The sequence below is a fragment of the Anopheles funestus genome, chromosome 3RL (assembly GCF_943734845.2).
Source record: "Anopheles funestus chromosome 3RL, idAnoFuneDA-416_04, whole genome shotgun sequence".
Taxonomy (NCBI): domain Eukaryota; kingdom Metazoa; phylum Arthropoda; class Insecta; order Diptera; family Culicidae; genus Anopheles; species Anopheles funestus.
This window is the reverse complement of record NC_064599.1, coordinates 61,421,682-61,437,781: the sequence shown is the minus strand read 5'-3', so window position 1 is coordinate 61,437,781 and position 16,100 is coordinate 61,421,682. Positions and strand designations below refer to the sequence as shown.

Below are 16,100 nucleotides of genomic sequence, written 5' to 3'. Positions count from 1 at the left end.
TAGGGAGGCCCGTCCTCTGGAGGTCACCCGGGCCGGTCCCGAGAGTCGCTTGGGCGATGCGGTCAGTTGCGACCTGGAGGTACTGCGCGTCATTGGGGCCATAGTGGAAGCAGATGAAGTTTTTTACCTGGAAATATAAGAGCAGAGGGAAAGTGTAGTATTGCCTTTTTTGGAGGATATGGATAAAAGTGAAAGGTTTTTCCCTGGAAGAGAAGAGAGGAAGGAGAGTGTAGTATTGTTTAATTGGGTAGGAGGGGTTCTATCTGAAATTATAAGAACAGAGGGAAAGTGTAGTGTTGCTTTTTTTTTTGGGGAGGAGGGTTGAATTAAGAGGTTTTTCCTGAAATAAAAGAGAAGAAGGAGAGTGTAGTATTGTTAATAATGGGGGGGGGGGGTAGGTTAAGCAATTTTCTGGAAATATAAGAAGAGAGGGAGAGTGTAGTATTGTTTGATAGAGGGGAGGAATTTAAGGATTTTTTATGAATAAGAGATAGAGAAGAGGAAAAGTGTAGTATTGTTAACAAGTGGAAGGGGATTTGGTAAATTAGTTATGAGGGGATGAGGATTTTGGCTGAAAATATAAGAGAGGAGGAGAGTGTAGTATTGCCTTGTGGGTTTAACGGATATATGGGATGGGTGTGAGAATTTTGACTGTAAGAAAATAGGAGAATTAGAGCTGCAATTGTAGTAAAAGAAGGAGAGTGTAGTCTTGTTTATAATGTGGGGGGGGGGGGGAGATTATAAATTAATAGTATTATTTAATTTGTGCTAAACGTGAGAGAGAAAAAATGTTGTGGATATGCAGAAGAAAATATATATAAATAGTAGTATTTTCGGATTTGGTAGGTTTAGGTCGTAAATCGAAACTGGTTTAATATTCGGAAATTTTAATTCTAGAGTGTACAGTAGGGTATTTTGAAGGGGATTTGGATTTGTCTACGGAAACCTAATATATTGTTATTTATTTATTAGAATACTTTGAGTGAAGATTGATTATTTCCAGGGAGAAAATTATTCAGGGATTAGTTTTTATGTTGATGTGATGGTAAAAGAATTAATAAGTTAAGGCTTAATTTAGGAGATATTGTGTCGGAACGGAACTCCTAGTTTGAGATTTAAATGAATGAATTAATAAGTGAACTAATTGTTGGGTGAGTGGTGAGTTGGTTATTTGGGTGTAAGAGAGAGAAGTGACGGATGGGAGCTACGGATGGGAGAATAAGCAAGGGATGCTAGTTGATGGGGTTTTTTCCGTTACGGGTAGGAGGTAGCAAGTGTGTACGTGGGAATAAACTACCGAGCGGGAAGAAAACTACCTTGCGCATGGAAAGGGGGTTTAGTGCGTACAGTTGATTATTATTTTAGAGGGTGTGGCAGGTGCAATAGTGAATGGTGAATAAGCAAAGGATGCTGGCTGGTGGGATTTCCCCCGTTACGGGTACAAGGTAGCAAGTGCGTACGTAGTTTGGCGAGGGGGGAGAAACTACCTTGTGCGTGGGAAAGGGGTTTAGTACGTTTTGTTAAATATTATTTTAGGAGGGTGTGGCAGGTGCAAAGGAGAAAAATATTTTGAGCGTAGGGAAGTGTGGGTTTGGTCCGTGTATGCTATTTTAATATGGGTTAGGGCTAAATGTTGTGTGTTTGTGAATGGGTTTTTGCTCTGGACTTTTGAAATTCTTGTGGGTTTTCCTAGCGATTTTTAAAATGGGGACAGGGGATTTGTACTTGGGTAGGCAAGGTTTTAACGGATTTATGGTTAATGTTATTGAGTGTTGGGAATAATTTATGAATTAAAATTTCTGCTATCTTAAATGTCTAGGACATGCCGGTTTGAATCTGCGCTGGCACTTGTGGGATGCTTCGTCGCTTGAGGATCAATCTCTGGAGCACACCCACACGCATGCACAAGCACTAGGACAATTAAGTTGGGACTGGTTTTGGCAGAGGGCCGCACCAATTTGTGGCGTCGACGCCGTCCGTCGGAAATCAGCGTATTTATTGTAGAAGACAACAAATCAAAACGATTACCCACAGACGCGGTCGCCTCCCAATTGATCTTAATTATCCGTTGAATCAATACACTGGCACTCACTAAAGCGGGACTGGTTTGGCAGAGGGCTTCACCAACTTGGGGCGTCAACGCCGCTTGTAGAATATCCGTGAATTATCGTGGAAGACAATAACTCAAAAAAATACGGCAATCAACAGACGCGGACGCCTCCCACTTGCACTTGTTTGCACTTAGTCGCACACGCACGCGCCACTGAAGGTTCTTCGCGCACCAGACACTTTCACGAATGTTCTCAATTTCACTAGTCGGTAAAATTGTCGCAGAAGGCAACTTAATTTGATCCAAATTTAAAATGATCCACTTAACGCAGAAGGCGATTAGAATGCCGTTGGAAATTAGTGAGAAAGAAGAGAAGAGAGAACTGGATATAATTTACAAGAACCCGTTGGCAATTTGTCGCAGAAGGCAACTTAATTGGATCAATGAATAAATTAATAAACAAAAAGGGCAGATTTCACTGGATTCACAAGCTAACACTCGTGTCACAGAGAACACTTTATTAAAAAAGAATTCGCGCTCGTAGGGATCATAAAACACAACACATAAAGCACAGCCACATCCAATCACAGAGTAATTCGGAACGCGACACCACTTCACTGTTGTTAGCACGATCACACACACACAAGCACAATATTCCACTTCCAAGTCGCTGATGTAACACCTGCTGTGAGCACTCCACTAATTTCTACCAGAGGCACGCCAAAGGTAGAAAAAGCTTTGTAGAACTCCAATACCAAGGCGAGAGCAAAGTGTAAACACGTCTGCTCCGGTCGGCTGTTCGCAAGCGTATTTCTAAAAAGATCCTTAGGGGGGGAAAATGTAGTGTAAAAAACTTGAAAGCGGAATATATTCCTCAAACTAGTACAGAAAGGCGAATTATACTTTTTGAGTAATACGTATAAACATCAATCGATTGAAGTTTTCTTTTATTATATGACGATTGTTCCTCTTAGCAATAGTTTTAGGCAGTTCTTTTTATAATTCTTCCATGAAACTATTTATTTTAACCTTCATTAATCGTTTGTCAACTTATGTCAATTTTATAAGTAGCACTAAAGTACCTCAAATGTTTTTGCTTAATTTTTGAAAATGTTAAAAAATCCTGATATATTTTTTAAAAAAATATTATGATGTTGAACTTCACATAAATTTCTTTTTGGTAAGTGATAAACTCCTTCTACTCGTAACGTGTATTACTTTTTTTTTATTTGACCCTAATGACATTTTAAATATTTTAAAGGTATTTCCTGTGATTTAGATTCTAAAATACCCAATCGTAATAATATTCAAAATGTTCACACCCAACAAACGATTCTATTTCGTGCAAATGTATGACGCATTTGTCATACATAATTCAGCCGTCATTGTACAATCCTGCGTTAAGCACACCTAACATCAATCACTTCATCGATTATCCTTTCCAATGCTGCGTGCTCCAGTGCGAGATGCACACACCACCGACCAGGTACATTACAATGGCAGTCAATGAAATTCAAAGTTCCGAGGACAAAAGGCAATTATCGAGCATTATATTGTTGTCAGCAACAATATCCATCGGTTATTGATCAAATGAGATGAGTACGCACGTGAATGTGCATTTTGTAGGGCTCATAATTACGATGTATGTATGCACATTCTCAGGCATGACCATTACAAAAGCTAAAGGAATGTCATTGTGACAAGTGGCAAGATGATTATGGCAATTGTAGCGATAATGATTACATTGCCTTGGAATGTGGCTATACTATAGCCAACCTGTGAAATTAGATTTAGTTGTTCTTTTACAAGCTGATAAATTCATTTTTATGAAGCTATTAGGTTCTTCATTTTAAACTTGCTATAAAACAATGCTATAAAAATGTTGAAATAAGCAATTTTTTCCCTAATTGTTCTTTTACAAGCTGATAAATTCATTTTTATACCGCTATAAAGTTCTTTATTTTAAACTTGCTATAAAATTATGCTATAAAAATGTTGAAATAAGTATTTTTTAGTTTCTTTCTTTCTACAGATAATATTTCGTTGGAACACCATTAAAATATTATGGTAAAAGCAAGACACCAGCCCTGCTATAAAGCAATGAAAGTGCTATAAAAACACTTTCGATTTTTCAAATCCTCCTCCACCCATCATGCCCTCCCCCATACCGTTGTTTTCCTCCCTCTAAACTTGTGAAATTGCATTCTGGTGTTGTTTTTTCCTGTCGCAAATGGAACTGTCTCGTGTGTGTCTTCGCAGTAGTTTAACACTTTAATTGCTTTATAACGCCGTTTTACGGTAGGCGAAGGAATATCAGCCACAAAGTTACCTTCCCTGTTCGATGGTTTTGAGACTATATTTCTTCCCATTCGGGCACACCTACCTCACTTCTTTTACCCCTCGTCACATGTGCGTATAGAGTCACAATAATCACGTGAGCTTTACTCATTGCCATGGTACGGGTCGCGTGTAACGCGCTCGGATGCAATTGTAATCCGTTTCTCATTTAACCAGCACCACCGTGGCCAGGACGGCTTTCTGACCTCAAGGACTCTTGGTCTGCACACATGTATCTATCTCTCGATTTTTGCTTCTTCTCTCTATCGCTCTGGCCACGGGGCATCTAACGAGAAGGCCACAAAACTGTTCGTGTCAGATGTAATAAAAAGTAATTGCTATTCATGTCAGACCATGTGTGGTGGTGTGTGTTTCGAGGGGATTTGTTTTCCCACAAAACTGTGGCAGTGTTACACTCCTGGCGGACGCGGGGTTTGTGGTGGTACGGTGGCAGAGGTGAAACAGTCAGGTTAAGGAGTAGAAACCAACCACTCTATCTGTACGGACTGATCTGACGGCACTTGAGGTTAGAAATAATAACAATAATAACACCAGTACGAGCGATAATTGGCATGAGTTATGTGAACAAATTAGCTTCGTAGCATCCGTGCGCGGATAATTGAGTGGAGCAGACATGGTCAGTGCACAACAGCTACAACAAGAAAAAAATCCGATCCGGAAAAATAAGGTGCTAGTATAAATCGCATTACAACGCGACGGAAATGATAGGAATTTGCTTTGTTTGCTATGCAATTATTTATGATTACTAAGTGGAGTATGTACAAAAAATGTAACAATCGTCCAAAGGAAACAAAATCAAATGTGATTTTATTTTTTTTGTTTCAATTTTGAAATTTTCTTCCAAAAATTCAAAAACACTGTTTAACATGTCTCATTTAAAGGTGTCTTTAAAATTCGATTAAACTTTTTTTACCATCCCGTGCACCATTCGGTGAGCTAATGAAGAAGTCCTTCTGTTCGCTAATTTCTACATTCTACCATATAATCAGAAATGGTGGAATGAACCATCTTTTTTCTTCTCCTCCGCGCCACACACAACCAGGAACTCTTCTCCGACTTCATCCTCAAAGTAAGAAACGAACTCCACGCCTTTACACCTCGACCAACACACACACACGGGGTCCGTTTCACACGAGAAGTTTCGCTACATTTGCATAAATTTTATCTCCTATCACACACATACCCACGCGGTCGCTGATCTCAAGCCTTACGGTTTGAAGTGAGTCCGTGTGTGTGTGGGTCCGTGCCGCGGGTGGGTGAAAAGCGGGGTGGCAAATGAAACGGTGCTTATGTGCAGTATTTTATGGGATTTTCCACGATGAGGCACCAAATGTTCACTCTTTGCCCCCGCACGTCCTTGCCGGGGGGTCGGTTCCAAAACCATCGAAACTAATAGCGTTGCGCGTACGATGAAAATGGAACACTCGGTGGCATCCCATTACAAATGGAAACGCTTTTTCCACCGGCTCACTATATGCTTTTCTCTCTGCCTCCCGTCTCCCCAGCGTCCCACGACTTCATCCCCTATCATGGCAATGAGTTTTCCATTGCTCGGGCCGTGGGACACGTCGAGCGAGTGAGTGCCTTAATAAGAAATTGTAATGATGCCGTTTGAAGATTTTAATGGCATTTGTTCCTGTGGGTACCTCGCGTATCCTGTGTCATCATCGGTGAGCTTTTCGTGCCGGTTTTGCATTTTTGTTTTGTGCCCGAAAAAAAGGACAAAACACTTTCAATGGGAAAATATATGTATATTTCTATTAACACGTAGTATGATATGAAAACGATTGTGATTGCTGAGATAGTATTGAGTCGTTAATAATGCTTGTGGAATGATAATATAAAAGGAATATTTTAGAATGTTTAAACTGTGCCATAACCATCCTAAAACACACATGTGTAAGCCAAAGTTATTAAGATCAAAGAGATGTTTATGTTCTGGTAACTTTAAAATAAAAAAATCCATTTTTGAAGCTCTCTAAAATCCATTACCATTTGGATCATTTCAAATATTTTTCACACTCTAAAGGACCTTTTTATCAAGATCATCATTCTACGGCTTTAAAAAACCGTGACAAAGGATGTTGGAATATTTCGCAAATTTCCTCTTCCGACATAGTGCAAGCTCTTTACAACCCAACGAAAGGAAAAACGCTCGCCACATCAAAGTAAAGCGCAAAAAAAAAAATACGGAAACCTGCCAGCCATTGCCGCCAAATAATCGCGCCTAATGAAAATCACCTGCAAATTGTTTCACCTTAATGCACGCACCAATTTGCGCACGGACACGGGCTGAAAGCGATCCATGACTTTCGTGGTAAGGCGCACCCGCCGTACCATCAAACGGTGAAAACGTAAAGAAAATGAGTCCCGTCCGCGTCTATCAATTGCAATGCCGTGCGAAAGAACAAGCGATGATTCGTTGCCACCAAGGGGGGTGTAAGCGGCTTTGGGGCGCGTTGTAAGTGACGAGGTTGATTTATCAGCGACGGGAGAATCATAATGATGACAGCCATTATCGCTCGTCATCCATCGCTATTCAGGCGTACCGAAGCGATGTCCCTTCGTTTATCGTGATGTGCTGTGGATGCCCATCTCAGGATTTGTGGGTGTGAAGCTGTCGGCTTATCGCGCTGCTGGATGCTTCTGCTACCGCTAGTGCAACGGTGGCTCGGTTGTTAGTGGGAAATGGGCGATGGAAATTGGGTAGCTATTGGTACGGTGTGCCCTGTTGGCAGAATGGTGGGAAGATCAGCATGGGGAGGAAAAGGGCAATATTTCCTCCGATTATCTTGTCGTTTACTCTTCTGTCCACAGCAGGTTTCTTTGAACAGTGTTTTATAATAGGAAAAGGAAATCAATTTCATTACAAAAGCGAACAAAGCGGAATGAATTTGAAGCTTGTTTAAAGTATGAAGATCTTATCAGTTTGTTTATCTGCTTTTGTAGCTTTTACGAAAATTATTTATTTCATTTTTTACTTCAAGAAAAGCGTTAAGAATAGTCTAGACCATAAAAGGCACTAAAGACCAAAGTAAAGATCGACATTAGAGGGATCTCAGGATTTCTGCGGGTAGCAAGAATACCTGTCCAAAGTCATTCAAGAACAATTGCAGCTGAGGCATGTATAGTGGCCCAAGAGGGGTGTCCGAAGATATTGTACTTCAAGTATATTGAGGACATTGTACTTTAGTATTCTTCCAAGAAGATGTACATGTACGACTCACAAACATTTTTTCCTGTAGAAGATCTTCAGGTGACTGTCGAAGATAATATGTTTTAGGATTTCCAGTGATCTGCGGCTTAATCACCAACTGTCTTCAAGATATTGGTGCATATATTCATGAAGAGCATGTGATCATTAGGTATGACAGAGCCATTCCCACTTTACGAAGAATTCACAGTAAGCGATTGATCGAGTCTGCCAACGACTACCAACTCTCTCAATATGTCAACTCTCGAAGATACAACTTAGAGATCTTTTCTGGGCAAAACTTGAAACGGATGATCTACTCCAATAGTTTTGAGGCCAAAACGGATAGACAGTTGATAATCGAGGTCTCCAAAGTTGAGGTTCCTGGGAAAATTTCCCAAGATATGATCCCGAGGACACAGGTTCCTGCAAGACTTATTGAGATATGGACAAAATGAAGCCAAAATCTTTATTTGTTGCTTCAATATTTTTAATGCACACGTTATTAACCTACTTTAGCTGATCCATTGAACATGATATCCCATCAAAAATTACCGAGTGTTACGAGTTATCATAGGGATTGCGTTATACATGCTATGATCGACGTGGGAATAAGCACGAAAAGCTTTCAACAAACGAATCGCTAAGTCCGTCCGTTTGCCGTAACCAACGGTTGCCACCGAATCTCATTTGCCTTCCGACCGGTACCGATGAAAAGACTTTTTCAACAGTGCGCAAAAGCTCACAGAACCGTAAATAACAGCACAGAGATCATGTGTTCACTCGTCGCTGGCATGAATGTATCGAAAATTATACTTCCTGACGGTACCACCATCCGACATGTGGGAGCCAATTGTGACATGTGAATTCCACAGCCATGGAGTGTATTGCATTTTATCCCACCGCTCCAGTTTTTATGCAAAATTGGGAAAAGTGTTGCCCAAATGTTGTTCCACCTTTGCATCGCACATTCGCACTACGGCTACAAGCCGATCCGGTACGCGCATTTCCGGATACTCGCAGTTGTTGATGATGTTCTTAACTGACCGGCCATCGGAGCGAGGCGTGATACTTGCCGCGTTTTGAGTGTGTCACTCGGTTTATGCGCCTGCACCGAAAAGTCTATTATGATAAAAATGAGTAAAAGAAAAAACAACTCCCACGGGAAAGCGACTCTTGGCCAGCAGGGGGGGAATGTACTTCTGCTGGGAAAAGGGTAAGAGCATTGTGCTCCAGTTTTCGAGTGATACTTGCCCAGTTTATTTTTTTTTTTTGGGTGGAGCACATCCAACAGTCCCAGTGGCATACAATCAGGTTCTACCAATGGTGGATTTATTTATTGTTTGTATCCTGTCGTTCACTGGTTCCAGCCAAAGCGCTACGAAAACAGTTGTACGAAAAACGTCAACCATAAACATTTCTGCACACATATGTGCATATTCCTTTATGCTTTTCTTGAATATGGGACAGCAGAGGTTGCGTTTTGCTTGGGATAAGAGAACAATGGATACTTCACGTCATGCTGTGCATCCTGTGAGAATCTCTATTCCTCATTATTTTAACGAAGCCCAGGCTGTTCCATCAAAAAAATTAAAATCATCTGACCAAAAAATGCACAACGCTGCTGCTGGCACGATTGGGTGGCAGATAACGGTGCGAGGAGTTTGAATTATTCATTTTCACGACCTATTTCGCTTCGGTGCATCTATTTCGAGCATGGTGCAGCTGCAGCAACGATCGCACATACACACCACATCCGAACGCTTCCCATAATGAAGCGCTGTTCGGTACGTCTGTCTGCTTTTGTCCGTTTGTGCTACTTTTGGGGGGAATTTTTGTGAGAGTAACGTGGATAAGCTTCTTCTAAGTAGATAGTTTTCCCCCCAGTACCATGGAAGAGGATACTTCGTCTGTTTAAATATCTCATTGTGTGGTTCCGTTTCCTTTTTTTTCTGCTAGGAAATGTTAGAAATATTACCATAAAGCATTGTTTGCATATTGTTAGCCTAAGAAACTGATCAAATTATCATTTCAAGCTGACCACTGCGTTTGTTTTGTACCATTGTATCTAACCGTAAAGCCATTCGCTCGCTGAAGGAGACAAGGTGAAGGTGAAAAGGTCTAACCGGTTTGGTGCGAAAATTGAAGTTCAACACATACCCCCGAATGACACTCACACAGGGCTTGACACCGTACCAGAGGCGTACCCCCGTTCAGCCGTTCGGAAAATTGTCCGGTACAACGGTTAAGCAAATAGTCATCATCGCTCCCGATAGAACAAATAGAGTCCACACCAACACCAGCTGGACCTAAACAAACACGGTGAGTCGGACGCAAAAAGGGTGCCGGAGACCCGGTACTCTAGGGCTTCTCCACAGGACCGACGAGCTCAGACAGAATTTTTGGGTGTTTGTGCTAAATGGATTCGTCAACTGGGTTGGTAGATGGGTGCAAATTTTTCGACAATTCGATGCGGTACGACGACACCGCCGCAAAAGGTTATGTTTTACGATCACAAACTTACGGTTTTACGGCACACTGACGGATGGTGACGGTTTTTTTTTTTGGAAATTTAAACAAACAAACACATGTTCCACTGGTACTATGGAGGTGTAGTTAGCGAGTGTTTAGAAGCCTTACCTGTGGAGAAAAGAAAATACAAGCAAATTAGAAGATAGAAATTGTTTCCCTTTAAAAGTCATTAATATGTCACGCTGTATATGGTCTATGAAATAGAGTATAAATATTGAAATGGTTTTTCATTTCAAACAAAAAAAAACGTATCAATTGCAGCATCAAGAACCATCCCTGTTCCAATTCACTTGGTAGATTCTAGCATGAGACAAAAAACAAAGAATGAAAATGATAATAATTTATTTTTTAACGTCCTAGTTCTTTAGTCTACCATATATCAAAAGTGACAACATAGAATTGGGTATTTATGGAAATTCCCAGTGATCTGGAATATCACTTCGAAGCTCATCAATTTGTGAGTGATCGTGTAGAACATTTTTTTCCTAGAACACAGTACTTTAGTTCTAGCTATTGAGATCCAGTAAATCTGTTAATTAAATCCAGTGTATCTGCTTAGATACAAAGATCTGTAAAGATCCTTGGAAGTAATAGACAAGAATCAAATATTGCTTATTGGAGCATTAGCTATACCAAAAGGAACTTCTGATGTTCTAGAACAAAATATATTAATCTCACATATTGAGATTCAGTGAGATTAATCTCAGATATTGAGATTCAGTGAGATTAATCTCATATATTTAGATCCAGTGATATAAATCTCAGATATTGAGATCCAGTGAGATTGGAACCCTTGAGAAGTAGTAAACCAGAATCAACTATTGATTCTTGGACCATTGGTCATTATTAAAATGGCGTTAGAAAATTGATGATACTGAATACAAACCCGGATTAGTCAAACAACAAAAGGGATTAATTTGAAAAATGAGAGTAACCTTTTTTTTATTTCTTGAAAATACATTGAAAACACAATTATTCGAATAAAAGAATTTCATTAATTTTCATTCGAAAATATCTCAAAAAATAATTCCATCCTTCCTGAAACCAATTTGTGGAATACGAGCTGCAACTCAACATCATCACCTTGAAGTGCGTTCACATCAACACACCTTGAGCATAATCTACGTACTACAGGGTGACGATAAACTTTGCACTGCCCAATAAGCTGCTCACTGCTCACTATCCTGCAGCAGGCAAAGCCGTAAAACCAACACTCTAACTTACAAATTTAACACTTCCAGCCCACATGCACACATCCAGCATCCCTCCTTTCGGTGCAGCTTTTCCACGAAAGTTCGATGCAAGTGGGTTTTGTTGACTCTGGTAATATTATTTTATCACCGATACTATCCACTGCCCTCGAACCGATCCTGAGGTTGAAGCTCAGTTTCAGCTCTTTAATGAACGTTAAAAATCCTACTTTAAACAAGCTGCTGCTGAATGCAGTTACGTGAAAGAGCGATAGAGCCAGAGCTATAAAGCCTAAAGGGGTGGAATGAGGCAGAACACGGTTGCCCCGATAGCTGGGCTAGGTCAGAAACTTGCCAATTCCCGAGTGTCCCGAGTGGGAACGACTTCGATAACCTTTCAATCCAATTATTATTCTACCGCAAATTGCCACCCCTCGTGTTTGGTGTGTTCACCCCACCAAATTTCCCCCACAATCCCGGGACACTGCACCCGACAGTAACCATAAATTTCACCCACTTTGCATCGAATGTCGATGCCTACCCCTTAATCGACCTCGTCCACGTCCACTGTGCACCCGATGCAGTTGCATCCTTTGCGCGCTGACCGGTTCGGACATGCTCGTACCGTCTCAATTATCATGCAACGATATAAATGAGAAATTATTGCCTAAAGATAAACTTCATGCAAAAATATTTTCCCTCGCCGCACAACCCACTACGTTCGCCCCAGTGTGCCTTCCAGTGTACATTTCCCTGAGCGTGCTGGATACCCATGCTATAATCCCATTCGTAACATCGCATTAAAACTCATTTATGCACCGGTGCACCGGTGGTCACTGTATGGGTGGATGGTTTAGGGCAGAAGGGGCAAAGGTACGGAATCACGAGCAAACGAGGTGAAAAACCGATGTCGATGTTGCTTTCACACGTTGGTGGAAAAATATTTATGCAGGCAAAGGCTGCAGCAATGCAACTCGAGCCCCCCCACCGAAGTCATTCCCGTGGTGAAACGGGTGGGTGGTTAATGCTATGTGCTTGTGTGTGTGTGGGTGTGTTTGTGAACGAGAATGTGCATGAGGGCATTAGAGCATCCCGACAATCGCTCTCGGAAGAAAAAAAACCAACAATGAGAGTGAGAACGAAAGAGATAGAATTATTCTATATGTGTGCGTTAGCATCTGACGGTATGTTAGGTAAAAGAGTTAGTAAAAGGTCAAGTAAAAAATGGGGGACGTCGTTAGACGATAGGATGGGGAAGAGTGTAAGCGAGAGAAATCCTATCAATGCATCAAAACAAATACACTTCGGGGCTTAAGTGATGCAATGCAAAAAAACACAAATAAATACACATATATTGAGTACACGCAGCTAATGCAAAGCCATAGCACTGCAACGTTTGTGGATGAGTTAGTTTTAGCAAGGTAAAATAAAAAAAGAATCGTAATAAAAACTTATAAAAAAACTCGAAGCTCATAATATGCCAAAAGAAGAGCTCAAACACAAATATATTTAAAAATGATAATAAAAACTTAAAAATATAAATAGAAACAAAAAGTTTACTAGAACATGAAACAATAAAACAGCAGAAGAAAACCCAGAAGAAGAAAAAAACATTAAACAAAAAGCGGAACTCATCTGCTGCTGAGTGCCTGCCGAAGGTGTTCATCAGCCGGAAGTGTTGGTATTCGCAACAGCCAGATGTGTTGGTGAGTTGCTAACACCGTGCCGTGGTTGCAGTTGGCGTGATTTGACATTTCACACCACCGGGAGTTGACACTAGCAAAAATTTAACGAAGCAGCAAAAAGCTTACCGAATCAGCTCTCACGCATACAACCAAGGAATAAAAAGCTCACCCCAACGACTCTTACACGGTACACATGCGTTCATGTGAGATAAAGCATGGAAAAATGAGAGAAAGAGCGAGAAAGCGAAAAGGAAAGAGTGAGAAGAGCAACGAAAGACCACATGAGAATTGCTTCCTGTCTGTAACAGCCGAGATAAAATACCATATCAAACGCTAAACAACGTTTGCGAGATAATCCTGAAAGCTTTCTGGGGGTGTCTGGGAATCGGCGATTTCTAGCTCCGTTTCGTTCACCCGCGTTTGTGCCTGTTCCGCCGTGTGCCGATGCCGAGATTCTCCCCCAATATCTCCCGAACCCGACACAACCGAACAAACGAAAAGCTTACCTTCCGAGCTGTCAATTGCATAGTACATTTAATCCTGTACGGCTGCTGGCTGATTTGATTATTCCTTTCCGTTATGCTGCACACGAGTGTATGTATTAATTTTTTGTGACACTTCACTCATCGCCCACCGTGCGAGCAAGGGGCAAACGTTAAATGGGAATGTTGATTTTTTTCCTTTCTCTCAAGCGAACACTTTTTTTGTTTGCACAAAAAGGCAACAATTTCTCATAAAGATATAAATTTTCGATATCAAAAACACATTTCCTTTAAGTTACTTTTTTAACATTTAGAAGTTTGATTTGGAACACTTAAATGTTTTCTTTTAAAACAATTTACATTCGGTGCGTTTGATGAAAATTTGTTTTTATTTGTATTTTGTTAACCCTCAAAAGTGAGAATGAAGTAGAAAAGAAAGACGTAAAAGATCACAACCAGAGGAAGAAATTCACTCACATTACGCACTCAATATGCATATGCACGTTCGCACACACACACACATACACATGCACATACATGCATCTAATCACACACATACGCACCCGCACGATTCGTTTCGCTTAAGTGCAGCAAAAGGTTGCTCCATTGCAGCTAACAGAACAGAAGAGAATAACAGCAAAAAAAAACACACATTCACGCTATCGGGTATGCGATCCGATACGCAACCTCATACGCAAGCGATACGCACTGCAATTGTCAACGGAACCCGAGCGCCCGAAGCTTCCGACCGACGCATAATAACCAACGACGTTTCGAGCGAATGTTTAACCCTTACCGTAATGCGAACCAAAACACCTTAAAAACCATCCGCAACGGTTTCGAATCATCCGTCGACTAACGCCACCATATGCGCACCGAACATGGAAAAGCGGCTGACTTGTGGAAACTGCAAAAAACCCCACCACATAACCCTCCCGCCCCCCTCCGCAACCCGCTTGGAAAGTACCGGAACACACAAAAACACGCCGGAATCGGTTTTGCAGTCCGGTTTCGAGAGAGCGAATCTACGTACGGTAGGCCACGCGAACGATCGTACCGTCTCGTAGTCTCGTTGCGTTTGTCTTTTTTTTTTTCCTTCTCCCAACTTTCGTTACTGCCTTGAAACCCACTTCTGACCAACCTGCGAAAGCGATGGATCATTTGCTTCGGCTATCGTTCGGTTTGTGTTGCGCTTCACCAATGGTGGAGACGCACCAGAGCGAGCGCACGATAGGACAGTGCGTCGAAAGGAGACGGAAGTACGGCCACCTCGCTATGGAGCATCCCGAATGGAACGAATAGTCAACAGAGCGACTTCACACGGCAAAATTGAGCAAGAGCAACAAACGGCATACCAAACAAAAAAAAACGAATCGCACTCACTAACACAACGGCAAATAAAGGGAGCTTTTGCTCGTGCTTTCAACACACGAGAGCAACAAATTGTGCACGCTTCAGCAGACAGCAGCGTCATGGCCGTCATCAGCGTCATTGTTGTGAATGGAAGCTGGCTATCTCTCATTCGAACAGAATGGGATGCGACGCTGAAGTCCTGGTAACCCATTAAACGAGGTACTCATTTTCCACGGTGGTACTCATTGGTAGTGCACGCTTTGTTCACGATTGTTCAATAGCTCAGTTTGTAGCGACGGTAAAGACAGTGCAAACGTAGCGCAAGGTTTTTGGCCCTCTGTTGTGAAACTCCTTTTTAGTATTTAGTATTGTTCCATATACATGATTGTTTTAATGTTTGTTTTGTTATGTGTCTCATTGCATTCGATATATCAGTAATAAAAGTTTGCAAATCTACAAAAAAAGGTTTGTCGTTATTTCAGAAACTTTTCCTAAAATTATATAATTTCGCTAAAACAATGGAGACGCCTGGTCTTTCCCTTTTTGGCTAAACGATCACTAAGATCATGTCGGCAAATTTCTAGTTTACTAGACTTATTTTTGCCACGTAGCCGGATAGTCAGTCCTAGATACGGGAAAGACGGTCCGAATGGGATTTGATACCCGTTCATGTCGTGTAAGACCGACGCCCTTTATCACATCCACCGATGGAGGCGCCTGGTACGTGGTTTGAATAATCCGGAATTAACACTAAAACAAGAGTTTAAATGCGATTTTTTTTCTTGTTGTTTAGTAAATATTTCTAAATTGCCGGATAATAAATTAATATTTCATAGCAATACGGCCAGGCCGTTCTTTATGAATAAAAAAAAAAAAAAAAAAATTAATATTTCATGAGATTCATTAAATTGAACAAATATGTCAAGGATATACAATAACAAAAAAAATATTGGAAAACATGGGATCAATCCGATTATATTCTTATGAGTTGCAAAATTTAAAATATCTGAAAATACCAAATAAATACAAAAGTATGTCAATAATTTCAAACAACATATTGCAAATTAAAAAAAATCCTCAAACCATTAAACATCATTAATTCTTGTTAAAAAAAATCATCAACTCTCTAAATGAGATAAAACCGCTACAGATTTCTTCAATCTAAACTCCATCTGCCGATATTAATTATTACTGAATTACTTCGTCTAGGCATCTTTTGTGCTAAGCAACCATCAGATAAAGAAATTACTCCCCATT

General features: G+C 40.8%; 1 protein-coding gene across 10 annotated transcripts in view; it reads right to left on the bottom strand.

Annotated features, from left to right (window-relative positions):
- Window positions 1–16,100, bottom strand: part of LOC125768032 (teneurin-m) — a 616,010-nt gene that overhangs the window by 467,695 nt on the left and 132,215 nt on the right. Inside the window, exons 1-2 of one of the 10 annotated variants that reach the window (XM_049435147.1) lie at window positions 14,287–14,526; window positions 13,515–13,898 (exon numbers count right to left, since the gene is read on the bottom strand). The exons of 8 other annotated variants lie outside the window; for them this stretch is intronic. In XM_049435147.1, the coding sequence (XP_049291104.1) occupies window positions 13,515–13,542 (28 nt within the window). In that variant the 5' untranslated portion in view covers window positions 13,543–13,898; window positions 14,287–14,526. Of the gene's footprint in view, window positions 1–13,514; window positions 14,527–16,100 lie in introns of those variants that run through there. One more of the 10 variants, XM_049435146.1, reaches the window with a different exon arrangement.